Raw genomic sequence first — 18,124 nt, forward strand, 5'->3', positions numbered from 1 at the left:
AGCGCACAGGGTTGAGTTACAGCTGTTACTGCCCCACATGCTGTCACATTGTGGGTGAGTATCGTGTAGTCCGTCCCGTGGTGTAACCTTACAGCCGGAAACCTGCACCTGTAATATATATATATATATACAAGCATGTGCACTGTAGGCGAACCACACAGGCAAGGCTGCCCCGCAATTTATCAGGCTATCAGTGGAGCCCAACTCTTGCATTTTTAAACCACTCATTCAGACAGCCTTTCCTGAGCTGAATACAGACAGCGGGGATATGTGAGGTGGTAATGAGCAGAACAGGCTTCACTGGCTAAAGCACTGTTCATTTTTTGCCAGTTTAGAATGAAATAAGTAGAAGGAAGCTGGTGAATGTAAGAAAAAGCGGAACTGAAGCCAGCACAGTGCTTTATGTCTTTAAACATATCCACGTCCATAGAAAACACTTGAGACATTAATGGATATAAATCAAAGGCGGGAAATTAAATTTAATCAAGGGCCAGACTGGCATAAAAAGAAAACAGCCCTCCAGAATTTTCCCTTTCTCGGCTATAGCTGAGATTTTACAAAGCTGATACCATAAATCTACCTGAAAGTTGACCCGTACCTCACTTGATTACTTAAGTTACTTGACTGAGCTACTTCTTAAACTCATTGCAATGTATCACAATTTAAAGACCCAAAGTGTTTGCAGAGAGATTTTATAGCCAAATAGCAACAGTATTTTGCATCTTAACGGGTCAAGCAATGTATGCAGATCCTAAATTGAAAACCAGCTACTGCTGTTAAGTTTCCTGAAAACCAATCACGAAAATGCTAAAACCAGAACGTTTAGCATTAATGGCTGTCCTGTTGAGGTCTGACAGCACAGTGACACCGTAAACTCCTACGTAAACAGTGGCTGTGCGTTTAATTAGAAACATTTTAAATAAAATATTAGCCACAAATCTGGGTTCAGCCTTACAGCAGGACTAAGGCGCGCGTAAAGGACCGTAGAAGTTCGCAGCTTGCACTTACCTGCGTTTTATTTCAGAGTAAAACCCATCTGCTGCCGCTCCAGCCGGTGACGTCGTCCCCTCCTCCCCACCGGCCCGAGGATGACCAGTTGTTTTTGAGAGCGCGTGTGTGGCCGCTCGCCCGGCGCGTGGCTCCAGCAGCCGTGTGCTTTCAGGTAGAGGCGCTCGCGCTTTCAAGCGTCAAATAACCTGAGGACATCCGGTCATTACCTTCAAAGTAACAAGCGCCGTAACTGACGCTGAAGCTTTGACACATACCCCAAATGATAACTTAACGGGACAGTTTCCGAACTGGAAGCCTAAATTTATTTATTTATGCTTTTCTTAAAGCGTTAAAAATAACAGCTTTTCTCAATTAGGCGTAGAAAAAAAAATTAAATATATTAATTAATTAATTAATTAATTAATTAAAGGTTCAATAAAACAACAAAACAAAACAAACAAACAATAATTACAGTAAATAAGAATCAGACTATTGCAGGACAAATTTAACAATAACGCTACACTTAGTTTACACTGAAAGGCGAGCATAAGTCATTAAATGTTTTTTAAATAAATAAATACATAATAAATGTTTTTACAAATTTGTGACATTTTTTCCTAAAATGTATAAAACTGACCCCTTGATGGCAGCAACAGGTTGTTAAATCACGGAACAATCAGAGTAGAATAACAGAGTCAGACTTGAATAATAATAATAATAATAATCTTTTTTTATGATCTAAATATTTTTATTTTCTTTGCCGTCAAGTGGCTCATTAATGCGCACAACCCTTTTGGAACCACAGAGAGGGCTATGAGGCTTTCACTGTGAAAGACAAACCGCCCTCTTTCCGGTGATGCTCCTTGTGACTCTCGTTAGTTGCACACAGCTGGATGGGCTCGCGCCGGCAGCACGCGCGCCTCGCGCTTCAGTCAGCGGAATACAAACGGGCGCTTTTCAGAGGAGAGGACGCAACTGCTTTCTGAGGCACTGCTGTGTCTTTCAGATATTTTTTTTAATTGGCGGTCTCGCCCGTTGACCATGGGAGCACAAACTGACGAGCGGGGTGTGGAAAGATTGTTTGGAGGAGCCGTTCAGTGACAGCTGCTGTTCCCTGACTGACAGACAGACCGGTGAAACGTGACGGACAGGTAAACCGCTGTGCGTTTCAAATCTATGGCCAGAAGAATATCGGCAGCAGAAAATATGCAGTAACGTGTGGTTTATTATTTTTTTTATATATATATTTTTTATTTTTCTTGGACTTTACCGCGTTGTGGCTGAAGTATGGGGCCGTTATAGCCGGTAAAGCGGAGACTGGAGGTTTGTGTCTGGTTTCGTCTGCGCTCCGTCCCCTCCGGTGGACACAACTGAAGAGACTGGAGACGAGGACGGAGACAAGGCTGTTTTTGTATCGGCTGAGCCATGGCAGCGGCAATCGCCAGCGGTTTGATCCGGCAGAAGCGACAAGCAAGAGAGCAACACGCCCACCGACCGACTGCTCACCGGCGGCGGAAGAGCCCCGGTAAGAAGCAGGGGCTGTGCAACGGGAATCTGGTCGACATCTTCTCCAAAGTCCGGATATTTGGATTGAAGAAGAGGAGGCTACGGAGGCAAGGTGTGGAGGAGGGGGGGTTGCACATGCATGCACACATACACACGGTTGCAGGGACGCAAACCTATTGATACGCACGTGCGCGCGCGCTTCTACACACGCATGCGGGTATGCACTTTTACGCACGGCCACATTTTGTGCACAATCTCCTTCACGTTCACGCCCTGGCAGGCTGGGGCACGCGTATACGCACGAGCACACGCACGCGCAAGCACCCCGAACATGCAAAAATACACACTGCCAGACTCAGCCCCAGTCTCCCTCTCTCTCTGTATCCTCCATCTCTCTTTCCCCTCTGTAGTGTGACACACACTCGCGGGCACTGTCATGCCTTGTTGTGCCCTATGGTTCAGTAGTTTCCAGGTACATCCATTATTGAAGCCGCAGATTAGTCTGTCTAGCCTCTCTCTCTCTGCCTGTCTCTATGTGGACCTCTGCCTGGCTCTCTCATTTTCAGCTCATAATTGAAAGTGCCTTATCACCAAGATCACACTTTGCCTTAACACTAGCAAAATGTCAGACAAAAACCCCCAAAACTAAGCAATGACAGCAACCAATTAACCTTTATTTCTTGTTTCCTCCCTATAGAGAAATATGGAAACAGATTTGTTTATGTGGAGGTAAAAAAAAAAAAACAAGAAAAGGGAAAAAAGTAAGGAAAATTTTCCACCATTCAGCTCTCAAGGCCCACTCAAATCCAAATTAACATCATTGTTACATTACTTTGCCACAAAGGGAAGTGATTACACGTAGAAGTGAATGTAGATTAATGAGAATGTTGTGATGGTGCGCTATAGAAAGCGTTCAATAGCAGAGACGATAAGTGCTGTTGTAATCAATTGATTGTGTGAGAAACCAGCAGGTGACAGCGTGCGGGAGGGGAGGGGAGAGGGAGGCAGGAAATGAGAGGAGGAGGTGGGGGGATGATATGGAGGGGTGGCAAATGTGAGGAGTTGCGCCGATATGAATTTGTTGTCACTGGTTTGGTCTGGTGACTGATGGGAAAATTTGTGGGGGATTTGAGAGCCTGATTCCAGAGCTCGGTGGGAGTTGGAGGTGGTCTCGCTTCTCCATTGTCCCCCCCCGCTCCCACCCTTCTCTCGTCTCTCTCATCTTATTTTCCTGTGTTTCCTTCTCGTTTCCTTTCTCACCTTGCCAACTTTCATCCTTATCTCCTTTCTTTCCTAATCGTCTTTCCTTTCAATTCTCCTGTCCTCTTTTCTTAATTTTCTATTTTTTCCCACCTCGTGCTGACATTTCTCCACCTTTCACCTCCATTTCCTCAGAAATTTTTCCCTCCCTTCACTTCCTTTCTTCTCCTCCTCTTCTTCATTCCTCCACCTCCTCCCCCGCACCATAATCTTCCCCACCTGCCTTAGATCTTTTTATCTGTTGTTCAAGCTTCACCTAGTCACTTCCTGTGCATTGTGGCCTCCTATCCTTTCTCCTCATTCCTCCCCTATTTTCTCTTTCCTCTCTTTATCGTCTCCTCAGCGTACTGCTCTCCTTTCCATTCAAATCTCCTTCCTTGCTTTCATCCCTCAATTTCTTCTCTCTCAGTCTCTTTCTCCTACTTTCTCCTTTTCCCCTTCTTCATTCTTCCTCACCTCCTTTAATCTCCTGCCCTTTGGTTCATCACCCCCACACTTTCCACCTCGTCCTGCGTCCCTGCATCCTTCTCCTTCCTTTTAGGTATTCCTGTCTTTCCACCCGTTGTTTTCCCTTGCCTCCCTCCATTTCTGTGTTCTCAGCTGTGAGAGCTGCTGGTGGAAGCTTGGCAACATCCATAGTGTCTGTGCTTTGTGTGTGTGTGTGTTAAAATGAGAAAGATTTGCCAACATCCCCTACTGTCTTCCAGAGGTTTTGTGAAGGAGACACATACACACCCAACTCACAATGATCCGCAGCCTCCATTACTCAATAACTCGAACACACATGTTATATCTGCGTTCTTCTTACTGCTGAAAATGTGATATCTGACCAAAGCGCCTTCTCGTCCACAGTTATTCTTTGTTAGTTGTTATTATTAGTAATTAGACATCTGAGCAGAGAACTCATCACACTGGTGTGGGTGGATTTTAGTCAACAGTCTTTAAATTCTGCAGTGAAATCAGCTTCACTTAAGAGCTGCTGCCATCACTGGAGGATTTGATTGCCACACGACGGACATGCAAATGAAAAACCAAACAAAAATAAAACAATTGTTGCCAAAAAAATAAAGAAATTGTGCTTTAAAAAAACATTCACCTGCTGTCATACACTCTCATTCTTGGCTTTGGGGCTAATTAGAGCAGATGCATTGCATACAAAATACATTGTTTCAATACATTTTATAAACAAATATTTCCCCAAATAAAATACTGAACATGACACTTTAAAAAAAAAAATTACCGCTTCTTCAGTGCGTCACATAAAGTTAAACGGGGCAGTGTGCTTTGATTTCTGTTCTTTGGTGACAGGCGGATGCTGGGCAGGTAAAGTCTTATTTTGAATCATAAATATCACAGCTGTCAGTTGGAATCATGTTTACATTAAAGCATGGGACTCACAAGAGCACGAAACAAAAGAAAAGTGCAGCTGAAGCGAGGAATGTCTTGCGTATAGAGACGCAACACGTGTTTTCGCCATCATTTTAAAAAAGCCTTCAGTGTTTAAAATTATCATGAACTTTGACAAGTCCAGACATTGCAACAAATGGACGTTGGTTTCAATTTATCAGACAACACAAAATAAATTACCGTCTACAGATATGATGAGCAACAAATTATGAATGATTTCATCTTTAATCTCTCCCGAATCCAATCAGAAGCAAAGTTACTTTTCTTAAGGGAGACCATTAAATCTGTGCTTGCAATTAGTGATAGCATGCAGATCTTTAATTTCTGGTTAAATTTTTCTTCATTTAAAGAGATATAGTTGCTTTTTCTAGTTGTTTTTGTTTCTAGTCATAAAAAAACAAATTTTTCTTTTAAACCTGTAAGTGTTTTATCCAGGACATAAAAACCTGACCTGGCATTTACTCAGGCCTTGCAGTAGGAATGTTTTCTCCAGGCTGACCTCTGATCACGTGCAGACCCTCTCCCAAGAGGCAGAGCCTAACTAAAAGGCAACTGAGCTGCTTCCATGTTGCCACATGAACCTGAATCTGGACTGAGTTGCTCTCAGTAAAACGGATTTCCACAGATCAGGTGCCAAATTGCCAATATTCTGCCACATTTTAAAGCCGGTGACTGACTGTCACCCACCGCAGCGAGGGGAAGCTCTGTGGCTCACTCTGTCGCCTCTGTTTGCCCAGATGCTACGTCTGTGAAGCTGCATGTCTGCACAGGGTGTTCCCGTGCTTTGCAGTCAATGCATAATAAGAAGCAGTATAGATAATCAATGAAGGACGGTGCTCTTGTCAAGGCTAGAAAAGCCTGTGAAGAAGTACCAGCACAGCGCAGCATTACCAGACTTGGCATAAAATTTGATCAGGCTGTCTCATTATGAAAAAATTCAGGTTAAGGACTTGTATTATTTATATCTCTAGATTCATATAAATGCCCCCTTTTCAGCAGCGCCTGTTCCTCTAATCACTAATCACGTTGATGCAAATGAGGATGAAATTGGTGCACTCGGTTTCTGGACGTGAATTCTTCGCTCGGGTGCTTTTGTTTGGTGAGACGGTGTGTGCGTGTGTGCAAAGAAAAAGAGAGAAGGTCTTCAAGCGTCTCGCTTGTATGAGACACTTGTGTTGCAAACCGTATTTTACGCCGCACGTAGACTCAGACTGGGGCGAATTAACAGACAATACGACATGTCAAATCAGCGTGGCAGCCTGATTGGCTGACTGATTGAATCAGATCACATCGTGGAGAAAATTTAGCTCTGTGTGTGCATGCGTGCGTGTGTGCGTGCGTGCGTGTGTGTGTGTGTGCGGACTGGGGAATACCCTTTCACTGGAACAGTCTGGAATCACGAGACTGTTGCCATGGCAACCCAAGAATGGGAATTTCTCTAGCAACAGACAGGATGGAGGGGAGATACTGGGAATTGTGGGAATGTCACCTCGACGACAGTGGGGGGATGACTGTAGCAGCGGCTGCTTCGTACGGTGGGAGAAGGAGTGAGTGGATGAGCAGGTGACTCTTAGAGGGTTATTGATTTTTTGTGTGTGTGTGTCTTTTTTCATCTTTTATAGCAGCGAGTTATGCAAAGACCAACATTCACCACTTTTAAATACATGAGTGTATTGTTTTCACGCTAAACTCCTGAAAGCGTGGTGTTCAGGTGAAGGCTAACACAGTTGAATTCGATCATCTTATGGAGTTAGGTAGGTTGTTATATACAGACGGGGAACAAATGAAGAACTCAACAACAAAATTATCAGAAAAGATATTTGTTTATTTAGTGTTTTGACCATGAAAGACCATGAATGATGATTTTTATTTGGGGGGGGGGTCTTCCAGAGGACTTCTGTCACTTTTGCTTCACCATCTGTTCAGAACTTTATATTCTCTCGCCTGTAAATAAGACAAAGCTAAAGAGGAGCTATGTTGCTAGTGCAGATTGTGGAACTGGAACCTGCTAGCTAGCACCTCTTTCTTGACGACATCACTTACGTCACAACAGATGGCAGCCTTGACTGATGTCTCTCAGCCACAAAAAAACCCACAAAACATTTCATGACTCTATGATCACCTGACCTTCCACGACGACCATCGCAGCTGACGACAAGCCCGAGCCGAGCATAATGAGTCAGTCCTACCATTCAGTGAACCCTCACGTGCAGCACGGAGGCTGGAAGACATCATTCCCATCAGGGTAGAGGCGTTTCATCACAGGATAGAGGGGATCTCTCAGAACAACCTCGGATTGATTTGCTGTGACCTTTCAAGCGAAGGCAGTGGTTAATCAGACTTTTTCTGCCACACCTCAGTAACCCAAAAAACACACACACAGTGGGGGACACCCCACAGTCTGAGAAGCCATGTTAGCACGACTCATTTGCCACCCTTCTGTAAAAAAGGAGATTCCTGCACTCTTCTCTGTAGATGCGAGATTAAGTTTACACGTCACACATATTGTGATTTTTGCAGCCCAACTTGGAAATAAATTGTTCCGTTAAACAAATCGCCCGTCCTTGTAAATTCCCATCGGCAGAGTCACAACACCAGCCAGAAAACGTGTTCTTTTATTACATGCTGCCACTAAAATCCACCTGCTGCAGTATATCCATATCAGACAGGGTTTTTTAAAGCCTACCGAGAGACAGATGTATCAAGGCAAAGCCCGACTGAAAGGTCTCATCTGTGCCTCCAGGTTTAGCTCTAATGCAAAAATAAATTTCACACTCTGTTTTATTAATGCCTTTTAGTTGATGGCACACCATGGGGGGAAAAAGATGAGGATGAGAGACAATGAATTAAATTTACAGCTGTCTGAGAATACGCGTCACGCGAACAAGGATAGATTGAAATGTGACTGATTTCAGCGTCTCTGAAGCAGGCGCTGTGCTCCCTGACTTTAGATTCAAATGTTGAGAGTTATATGGGATCACAAAGCAAAACGAAATACCCAAACTGTCAGCTGGAAACATGTTTACTTAAATGCATGATTTATTTATTTATTTTTTACAAGAGAGAGGCAAGAATAAAATGGATTTCCACTGAGGAGCGTTTAAAAGTATCTATTATATTATTTAGAAATCTTTAGTATAAAATGCGATCGATCCTTCCCTTGTGATTTCATAGCCGTCTCTATATTCTAACTAAGATTTTATTACAGACGCCACCGCATATCGTGCTTGGTTGTGTGCTGTGAATTTTTGCAGTTCAAGTGCTGGTTACAAGCGTCATGGCTCCTCTTTCCTCCTTCTCCCCTGCTGCACAAGATGGATTCTATGCAAAGATGGAAAACACCCCTCTCCCTCTCTGTCTCCCTCTCTCACACACACATGGTCCTCATTAACTGGGTCACTCGCAGCTTTTTTTCCCTTCTCTATGCATTAGGGTATACCTCCACAGAGTCCCTCTCTGTCTCTCACATACATGTTCAAAGGGGATTCCCACCCCTTTTTATAGCTGCGAAGTCACGATGTGTGTTATGCAGGGAGAATGGGCGTAGTCACGCGTGTGTGTGTGTGTGTGTGTGTGTGTGTCTGTATGTTTGTGAGATGTCATTTTAGATAATCAGCTTCAGCAACCACTGTGTGTGTTTGTGTGGATGAGCGTTGTGCAGAGGGAGAGATGATAGAGAAAATAACTGTTAGTACCTGTCGAAGAAGCGCCTAAATGCCTAACTAAGACCCAGTCAGAGTTTCGTCCGATTTTCAGTCTCTCTCTGTCCTTCTGTGACTCTCTCGATCTCGATCTTTGTCTAGTGAATCAGTCTGTTGTCTGTCTCTCAGCTGCTTTACATGTCCGTTGTCATTTCGTGAGTTTCCACCCTCTCCTTCAGGCCCGCTGTCACTTTTGTCATTTTGTCTTGTTTTAGTTGTTCCTTGTACGAATACAGGATGCACGGAGTCAAACGGCGAGAGGCAAATGCAGCTTCTGCTTAATTGTAGCGACATGAAATAGCCGAGAGCACAGCCTTCTGTTTGCTACATTAGATGTGCTTTTTAATTATTGCAGAGGTTTCAAAATCTGCGGCGGTTATTAAGTATTTACGTACGATGTATTTGAATCTGAGCTTTAAAATAATATGGGGGGGGAAAAGTGCTTGAGATAAAGAGAAATCATTAGAACAGACAGAATAGCACGTGTATACAAAGATGTTGGTAAATCATGACAGAGCACAGTAGACACAAAGCTATTTAAGGCTGCACTTTACCATCAAAGGTTCAGAAATAATTTATCAATGTTATTCAAGTGGAACAATGACCACGAAGGACGGATTAGTCCAAGAATCCTGTAATGGATTGGATGTGCTTGACTAGTCTCTCCACAGGAAATCCCTCAGGATGCAGGAGGCTTCATGTGGTCACATTGTCCTTCTTTTTAAACTGTACTGTACCACAAATACGTCCTCCGAGATGTGCGCAGGATGTGAGTTCAGAGCAGGAATTTTCTACATAAATCAGCGTTGAAACGGACACAAATCACCACTTGGTTTTGTCTCGTGTTGCTTAACAATATGCACGGGTCCTTACAATGTGCGGCATGCTCTGATTTGAAGATCAGCTTGTTTTTTCAACTCTTCCTCTCTCTGTCTTTTGTCTGTGTTTTGTGGCATGTAGAACCACAGCTGAAGGGCATAGTGACCAGGTTGTTCTGCAGGCAGGGCTTCTATCTCCAGATGGGCCAGGATGGAAGTCTGGACGGGACCAAAGACGACAGCACCAACTCCTGTTAGTAGACACGCTACACACCCACACTCACGCACACATACACACACTGGAAGACATCATAAACAATCATGTGTATATAAGGAATAAAACATCTGGAGATATTCAGTCATAGTCAAAAGAAAGTACACCCTCTTTCAAGTCTAAGGTTTTATTCATAAGGACATAATGAAAAATCATCTGTTCCTCAGAAGGTCTTAAAACTATATAAATATCATATATAATATAATATGGCAACAAAAATAATTGAGTAAAATAATTAAGTGTGCCTTCACTGCTTCCATAGGAATTAAGAAGGTCAGTATCAGACAGGTGCTGCTAATCAAATGCACTTGGTTAACTGATCATCAGCAGGTGTGAGCACCTCTATAAAAGCAGAAGTTTGGGAAGTTTGCTGGTCTGTTGCATTCAGGTGTGTGTTTATACAATACCAAGATAGGAAGGCAATGATCCCTTTCTATCAGTTGTTTTCTTAGAGAAACAACTGTTGCTGCCTGTCAGTCTGGGTGGGGTTATAAGGTCATTTCCAAACCATTTGAAGTTCATCATTCCACAGTGAGACCAGGTTGTTCAGTAACCTAGAAAACATTCAGCATAGCCGACAGTCTTCCCAAGAGTGGATGTCCTGGCAAATCCACCCCAAGGTCAGAGCATGCAATGCTCAGAGAAACTGCAAAAATCCCAAGAGCTACATCTCAGAGTCTACAGGCCTCAGTTAGCGTGTTAAATGTTAAAGTTTATGACAGCACAATGAGAAAAATAGTGAACATGTAAGGATTGTTTGGAAGTGTTGCAGGAGAAAGCCTGTTCTCTCTAAAAAGATCATGGAAAGCATGGATTAGGTTTTCAAGATTACATCTGAACAAACCACAAGACTTCTGGAACAATGTGCTTTGGACAGACCAGACCAAAGTGAAGCTGTTTGGTCATCATGCACAGCACCACGTTTGGGGAAAACCAAATGCAGCACAAACACCTCATATAAACCGTCAAGCACGGTGGTAGCGTACTGATAATTTGGGCTTGTTTTGCAACCACAGGATTTGGGTGCCTTACAGTTATTTAGTTGACCATGAACTTCATGGTCAACTAAATAACTTTAAATAAATTTGATTTCTAGAATCAAATGTGAGGTCATCTGTCCTACAGCTAAAGCCCCAAATCGGATGATGCAAAAGGACAAAGATCACAAGCACAGCAGCAAATCTACAACAGAAAATAATCAAGGTTGACTTGATTATAAAGCTGTGGTGGGATCTTAACAGAGCTGTTCATAAACAAATGCCTGCAAACCTCAAAGAACTGAAGCAATGTTGTAAAGAAGAGTGGACCAAAGGTCACAGAGGGAATGATTACGATTAAGTTGCTACTAAAGGTAGCTAGCTACTGAGTGGGTGTACTTTCCACACATTACTTCTGCATTTTGGCTTCTGTTAGCTGAATAATGACAGGTATGTTTCAAAAATGTTTTCAAATCATTTTAAGACTTGTTAAAGGCCATATGTTCTTTTTTATTATGTCCTGATATATAAAACCTTAAATTTAACAGAAGGTGTATTTTCTTTTTACCACGACTGTACAAACAGCCCAAATGTGTATTTCTGTTGTGGAAAACGGTGTCAAAGGTGGACAAGGCTTTTTCACAGTCTGCTCACAACAATATGTTCCAAAGTTTGTTGCAGTTCTTATTGTACAGATTAGTAGCATGAGGTGTAATGCTATTTTTATGTAAGAAGTCTACACGAAACTGCTTTAACGTAATGGCCAGATTGCCAAATTGTCACTTGTAAAGTGACAGAGTATTTTATTTGCTTTCTTACAACATCTGCTCATGGCAACTAAAACTACAGATGTGTTTGTTTTTCAGAATTTACATTATGTGGAAAAAGAGCTTCCTTTAAACTTTAGGTGGCACGCAAATTATCGTGAATGCCACACATGCCTCAATGCATGAAAAAGCATGAATTTATTTATGTGAAACCTAATTAATTATCAAAAACACACATTAATTAAAAGTATCTCATGCATGTGCTGCTGCATAAACAACACAAGTAAATTGGAATTAGACTGAATACACATTCAGTGACATCCTCTCTGAGTTTTTCAGGCTATCCATGAGCCGCAAACGTTTACATGATAAATAGTTTCTCATTCGTGATCAAACTAGCATTTTTAACACAATGATTAAACATTTTATTAAGATATGTAAGAAAAGCTCTCAGTTCATGTATGTTCCCTTGTGCTTCTTGGTGGCAAAACACCTTTTTTAACATTTAAGCATCATTTGGGTCATATAGAGGTCAGAGCCATTGCTAATAATTGGCCTCCTGGACAGACAGTTGCACACTCTTGACAGATGCACGTACGCAAGGCACGTCAACCAGTATCTACAGTAAATAAGAGAGAAATGAGAGGAGCGTTTTAAACCAAATATATTTCATAGCAGTGTAAAAACTACTGACACTGTTTCTCAAGGCTGCCTGGGTATCTAGAGATGACGTGTCAATCTCTCGACCCTCATCTAATATGAAGGTTGGGGCACGTGTTTTTTTCCCCACTGTTAAAGAGGAGAGTCCATTGGGAAAGAGAGAAAAAAAGACAAGATAGATATTCAATAAATATTTTACAGTAGTTATAAGTGGTTAAATAGAGGTTCCTCAGTTTGCAAGGGAATTAGTAACATGCTCTTCAGCTTTACTGTTCAGTCACAGTGATCTGCTCACTTTATCGGACCCTCTACGCCCAACCCAGCCCCCCGGGGGAGGAGCGGCAGATGGACAGCTTATTGATTGATGTAGCTTTGTTGTAATATTCTGATGTACTGGGCTTAGAGAAAATCAAATGCTAATCAGTAATCACTGCGGCGTGCCACTCACTCATCCAAAGTGTCCTTTTCACATTGGCCGAGTCGCCTGAGCTCTGCGGTCCGCCTTTTGCGGTAGTGTTCTACTTATTTACTATTATTATTATTTTTATTTTTTTTGCCAAATGTCCTCACATCTACATTAATTTATTTATTTTTAACATTTCTACCACAACGAGTCTGCAGTAAGTAGATGAGACAAAGCTTGTTGCCAAGCTGCAATTTATTTATTTATTTATTTTTCATTTGTCTGGTCAGTAACATTTCCTGCTGCATTTAAAGGGGCAGCTGTCAGCACCTCTGATCAGTTTCATGTCTTCATGTTAATGAAGGCTGTGTAATACGATGGTGGTTGACTAACTGTGGTATCTATCGAGTCTGATTCCTCGCAGGTGTGCTTGGGCATATTTCCACTGTAAATGTTGGTTGAGAAATCAACAACCATTTCTAAGCAACCTTGATTAATGAGGGCTCTGATATCCCAGGTGCAATCAGCCTTTGATTACAAAGAAAAGAGCACATGCACTGTTGTGACCTTCATTTTAGGTCATGGTTGTTTTTTTTAATGCTTTTACGCGATAATGTGTGCACTCGTTTCCTTTCTAAAGGTCTCAGCTGTCGAAAAAAATACTCCAAATGTTAGTCAGCAAGTACTGTATCTATACCTAAGGGTAAATACAGTATACGGTTGATGGATGCATATCACATCAATAGGAGTTCATTGCCTGACAGTCGTATAAAATTTTCAGCAGTTGACAGTGAAGTCTGTGGATTATCCAGAGTATCTGGGACATTGTTGTAGGAAAAACACAGTTGCTGTTGGAGGCAGAAATCTCAGAGGCGGATGTTTCGAAGCTGGGCCTCAAACTCGCAACATGAAACGACGACATCTTTAAGCTCGAGCCGTGGGACGCGGCAGCTAATCAAAAGAGGAGTCACAAACGCCCGAGACAATTATACCGGCAGCGATAGAGGAAAGCATCCGCACAATAAGACAATAATGTAAAGTCTAGTTCTGGATTCACAGAATGCAACGGAGAATGAAAAACCTAATAAAATGCTTTTTTTTTTATCAGCTGGAGAGGTTCAGGTAGGTGAGAGGAAGCGAGGGAATGGACAACAGACTTCAAACTCTAATGAAACTTAGATATGTAAAATAGTATAGCTGAATAAAATCAAAGGTAGACATCATGAGTTAACAAAAATGCTGTGGATGTTAGGTTACAGCTAATCTATCACACGATTAGTTTACGTTGACCTGAGGAACCAAAGCTGTATATTACATTGAAAATATTCTCCTCTGTGTACACAAAGAAAGAAGGATTCACCTTAAACCTTGCTTGATGCTGTTTGTGTGTCGGTGCTGTCAGCACGCAGATCACACGAGTTAAATGTGGCACCACTTTAGCCGACCTCAGCGAGAGACAGAAGAATTTTAACAACCTTGAAAGGTCATAACTGCCGATGGGCGTGATTATTTTCATCTTTTCATATCCGAGGATCTAGATTAAAAAACTATATCAGAATGGAAATCGTGAGCATATTGTCTGTGATTTTTCATGCCCTGCCTTTGCGGGTTTATTTTAAAATTGAAAGATTTGCTGCTTGTGATTGTTTAACTGAAGTGACACTCAAGGCCTGATTGGGTTATTTGCTCCGTTTTTGCATCAATTTAATTTTAATCCTGATTCTCTCGCATGCAGAATCCATTACTGTCTTACTGATGTTTGTAAAGCAGTTTTGGTAAAATTGAAGTCACTCTCATAGAGCTAAGAACATAATTAGAAAGCACAGTGATAATGGAGAGCCACAAAAATGCCATAGGTTATTTCTTCTTCTTGTAAACTGCCTAAATGAATTCCTTAGTTGACCCCTCAAAGAGTAAATAATGTCATCTACTGATATTCAGGTTTAAAGTTCTGTGTATATGTTGAGTTATAATTCTAGATTATTTATCTATTATTCAGTTTAAGAAAAGAAAACAAGATAAAAGATGCTACGTGATTGCAGGAAGTGAACAAAACCACCGGTGACGCTAGCCCCCGGGCTACATGGGTGCAACCAGCCGTCTGTTTCTTTACCGTCACTGACTGCTGTTCTATTTAAATAACACTGACCGATGGAGCTGAGAGGTGGACTGTGCCTCTGGAAAAAATGAGAAGTGGCTCATATTAAAATGTTACAGAGCCCTTGGTTAAGATATCCTTATGTCCTCCACCAGATCTTTATTTTACTGGTGTTCAGATTCAGATTGAACAAACATTTTTCACTGTCCTGCAACGCTTTTAAGAAGACTTTGGTCACAAAGTCTTTTATATGTTAAGCCGAACAATGGATGATTTTTTTTGCTGCACAAATAATATTTCTTATCCAGTTATATTAAATATGTTAATAGACATGAGCACTGGTGTTGGGATAGAAGAAAAGAAATCCATCTCTCTTCTGTAAAATTCAGAATTTAAAAGCCCTGCAAGCAGCCCCACGAGACCGTGGAGGCTGCTTCACCCTTCACCAGTTGACCAAACCAACTGAGCAGTTCTGGGAGCACTGCATTTCAACAAGAGACACACAACAAGTGTGCAGGAAGCGCAAACACATGAACTGAGTTTGTCTCCTTTTGTCTTCAGCTCTGTTTAACTTAATTCCTGTGGGTCTGAGAGTCGTGGCCATCCAATCAGTTAAGACCGGTCTCTACATCGCAATGAACGGAGAGGGTCACCTTTACTCCTCGGTGAGTGCATGCACACACACACACGCGCACGCACGCACGCACGCACACACACACAAGACACAACAAGAAATGCTTTGTTTCAGCTTCTTTAATGCGTGCGGCACAGCACAGGGAGCTTTAACCGATTACAACCGGTATTACGGCGCTTTCCTGTTTTTTGTGCATTGGGGAGCAATGCTCAGGAGAAATTGTTTAGCTTACTTGCGGATCTGAATTTATCAATGACAACTTCTTGTGTGATTTTAATTATTAAGAACTGGACATATTATTGCTTTGAAAAAAGTCAGAAGGCTTTGCTTTGTCTGCAGGGAAACTGAGCTGAGAGATTAGTCTGTTAACTTTAGCTCCGATTAAAGTGGTAAATTACTTTGCTTGAATCTGGTCAAAAATAGTTTGGGAAATAAGCAGAGATAGTTTTTAAGGTGTTATTTCATTATTTATTCAAACTTCATATATTTATTTTACATTTGAATAATAAAATGTAAAAGAAAATTGTCACTTTCACCTTAATCGTTTAATTTGGTGGGAAAAAAATCAGTTTAAAAAGAAAACAAGTAAATATTACAGTGTTTTTTTTCTCTTGGCAAGCAAACAGTAAGAAAAAACCGGAAAAATTTTTATTTTTCAAGGAAGGTAACAGGGTTATTACGTTTGCTGTGCATGGATTGGTTAAACTTGTGATTTCTTTTGTCATTTTTGCTTAAATGGCTCATCAGTTATCAAAATGAGGGCCTATTATTTCTGTGAATTACCTAATGGGCTCCTTGACTAATTTCCAGAATAACATTTGGATCTAGTGACACTCTTTAAAAGAGCCAGACGTGAAGTAAATGAATCACTGTCCGGCTAATGTGACAGATATTTTAAAACATATATCATCACCTTCCACACTGACGTTATATTGTGTGGAAGAAACATGAGGGGATTTTTTTGTACAGCCCTGCTTAGTTACCAGGTGTAGGGACTGTTTGGACTGTATCCAGGGACCTTGGTCTTGATGTGGAGTTTTTGACTTGAAGGACACATGAGCTTATGCCGTGGTTAGGCGTTCGTTATCCATCTGTCCATGTCACGAGAATCACTACGCCTTCTAGAGTTTTATCGGTTGTGCACACAGTGATCAACCAATGCATCTCGACTTGAATTGTGCTCAAGGTCAAGGTCAAGTTTGTCATTTTACAGGCACTTTTCCATTTTCACAAGATTCACTTTTCCTCCTAGAGTATTAGTCATATTTTACTTTCACACAACAATCATCTCATGGGTCCTTACCCAAACTGAGGTCAAGCTCAAGGTCATATTTGCTGTTTTAGCTTCTGTTTTAACAGCATAACTTTCTTGCACACTACTTAGAGTTTCTCCAAATTCTCACACTTGATGTACTGAACAATAGTCAGTTGAAACCATTTAGCAAAGATTCTCAGTGTCTATGAATTCTGCATGCACATGAGTACAAAGAATGAGCTTCATGAAAATACTAAACAATGTGATAGCTTTAAATATCACTTTGCACACGTGTTGAATCCCACATATCCTGTTAGATGGTGATGAGCATGATCTTATTGGTCATGATTGTGGAGGGAGTGGTCTTATTGGTTGCCTCCCACATTAGAAGGGATGGTTGGAGGGCCTCCCTATTACCATAATCTAACATCAGTATTGGGACCAGTGCTCTGCAATGCTTATACATTCATGTATTTTCATGCTTATCATGGCTACAATGTTAAAACACTTTCCTTTGACTTCAATTTGAGTGTTTGTGAGCCCCATTGACTTAATAAAGGACTTTTGATTCTCATTAGCTTGTGCAGTACTTTTCACTTCTGTTCTGCACTTCACACATTACAAAAACCTGTGAATTGTGATAGATTGTGAGCTGTGTGAGCCACTACGTCACAGATCTTCTGTATTCTGCTCTGTGTGACGGTACACTGATTAAAAATCAGATGCAAAGATCACTAACCCAGCATGTGTTGGGGAACTTTACTGAAATCTGGCTTTAAAATATGAAAAAAACAAACATACGCTGTTGTTCTATCAAACTGGCAATGAGCTGCAGCTGATTAATTCTTAAAATCAATTAAAAAATAAACTGGAAGGCTCGTCAGAGTTTTGATTGAGAGACAAATACTGAGTCAGAGCCAGCGGTGCATAATAGCACAAAAAGCTTTTTTCATGTCAGAAGATAATGTGAAAGACCCATTTTTTAGGTTTTGTGGGACAGAAGATTGGAGACAGTTTCATTAGATAGAAAAAGAGAGAGATGAAAAGAGAGATAAATTGCTTTGAATAGATGCCAGTGAAGTATATTAGCCTGATTACAGACGAGTATGCGTTCAGTCGGTCTTTTATTATTTGATAATCGTTAGATTCTGTGTCCTTTCCAGAAGCATCTCCTTCCTGAACATAAAAAATTCAGACAATGAAAAAAAGAAAGAAAGAAAAATCTGAAAACCTTGTCGAATAATTGAAATAAGAAAGAGACATGGAGAACAATAAGAAAGACATGACAGGGAGACGGCAGAAGAGGTGAAGAGCAAGTGGAGCGGAGCAGGATGGAGGGGACGTGAGGTAGAAGAGTGGCGGCGTGAAGATGTT

At 41.4% G+C, this 18,124-nt stretch overlaps 1 protein-coding gene across 3 annotated transcripts in view; it reads left to right on the forward strand.

Moving 5' to 3' along the window:
- The window catches only part of LOC145424248 (fibroblast growth factor 14-like), a 73,547-nt gene that overhangs the window by 25,739 nt on the left and 29,684 nt on the right, over positions 1-18,124 (forward strand). Inside the window, exons 1-3 of one of the 3 annotated variants that reach the window (XM_080297411.1) lie at positions 1,671-2,608; positions 9,825-9,935; positions 15,423-15,526. In XM_080297411.1, coding sequence (XP_080153537.1) covers positions 2,416-2,608; positions 9,825-9,935; positions 15,423-15,526 — 408 coding nt within the window. In that variant the 5' untranslated portion in view covers positions 1,671-2,415. Of the gene's footprint in view, positions 1-1,670; positions 2,609-9,824; positions 9,936-15,422; positions 15,527-18,124 lie in introns of those variants that run through there. The other 2 variants (XM_080297412.1, XM_080297413.1) reach the window with 2 other exon arrangements.

The sequence above is a fragment of the Astatotilapia calliptera genome, chromosome 23 (genome assembly GCF_964374335.1).
Source record: "Astatotilapia calliptera chromosome 23, fAstCal68.1, whole genome shotgun sequence".
Lineage (NCBI taxonomy): Eukaryota > Metazoa > Chordata > Actinopteri > Cichliformes > Cichlidae > Astatotilapia > Astatotilapia calliptera.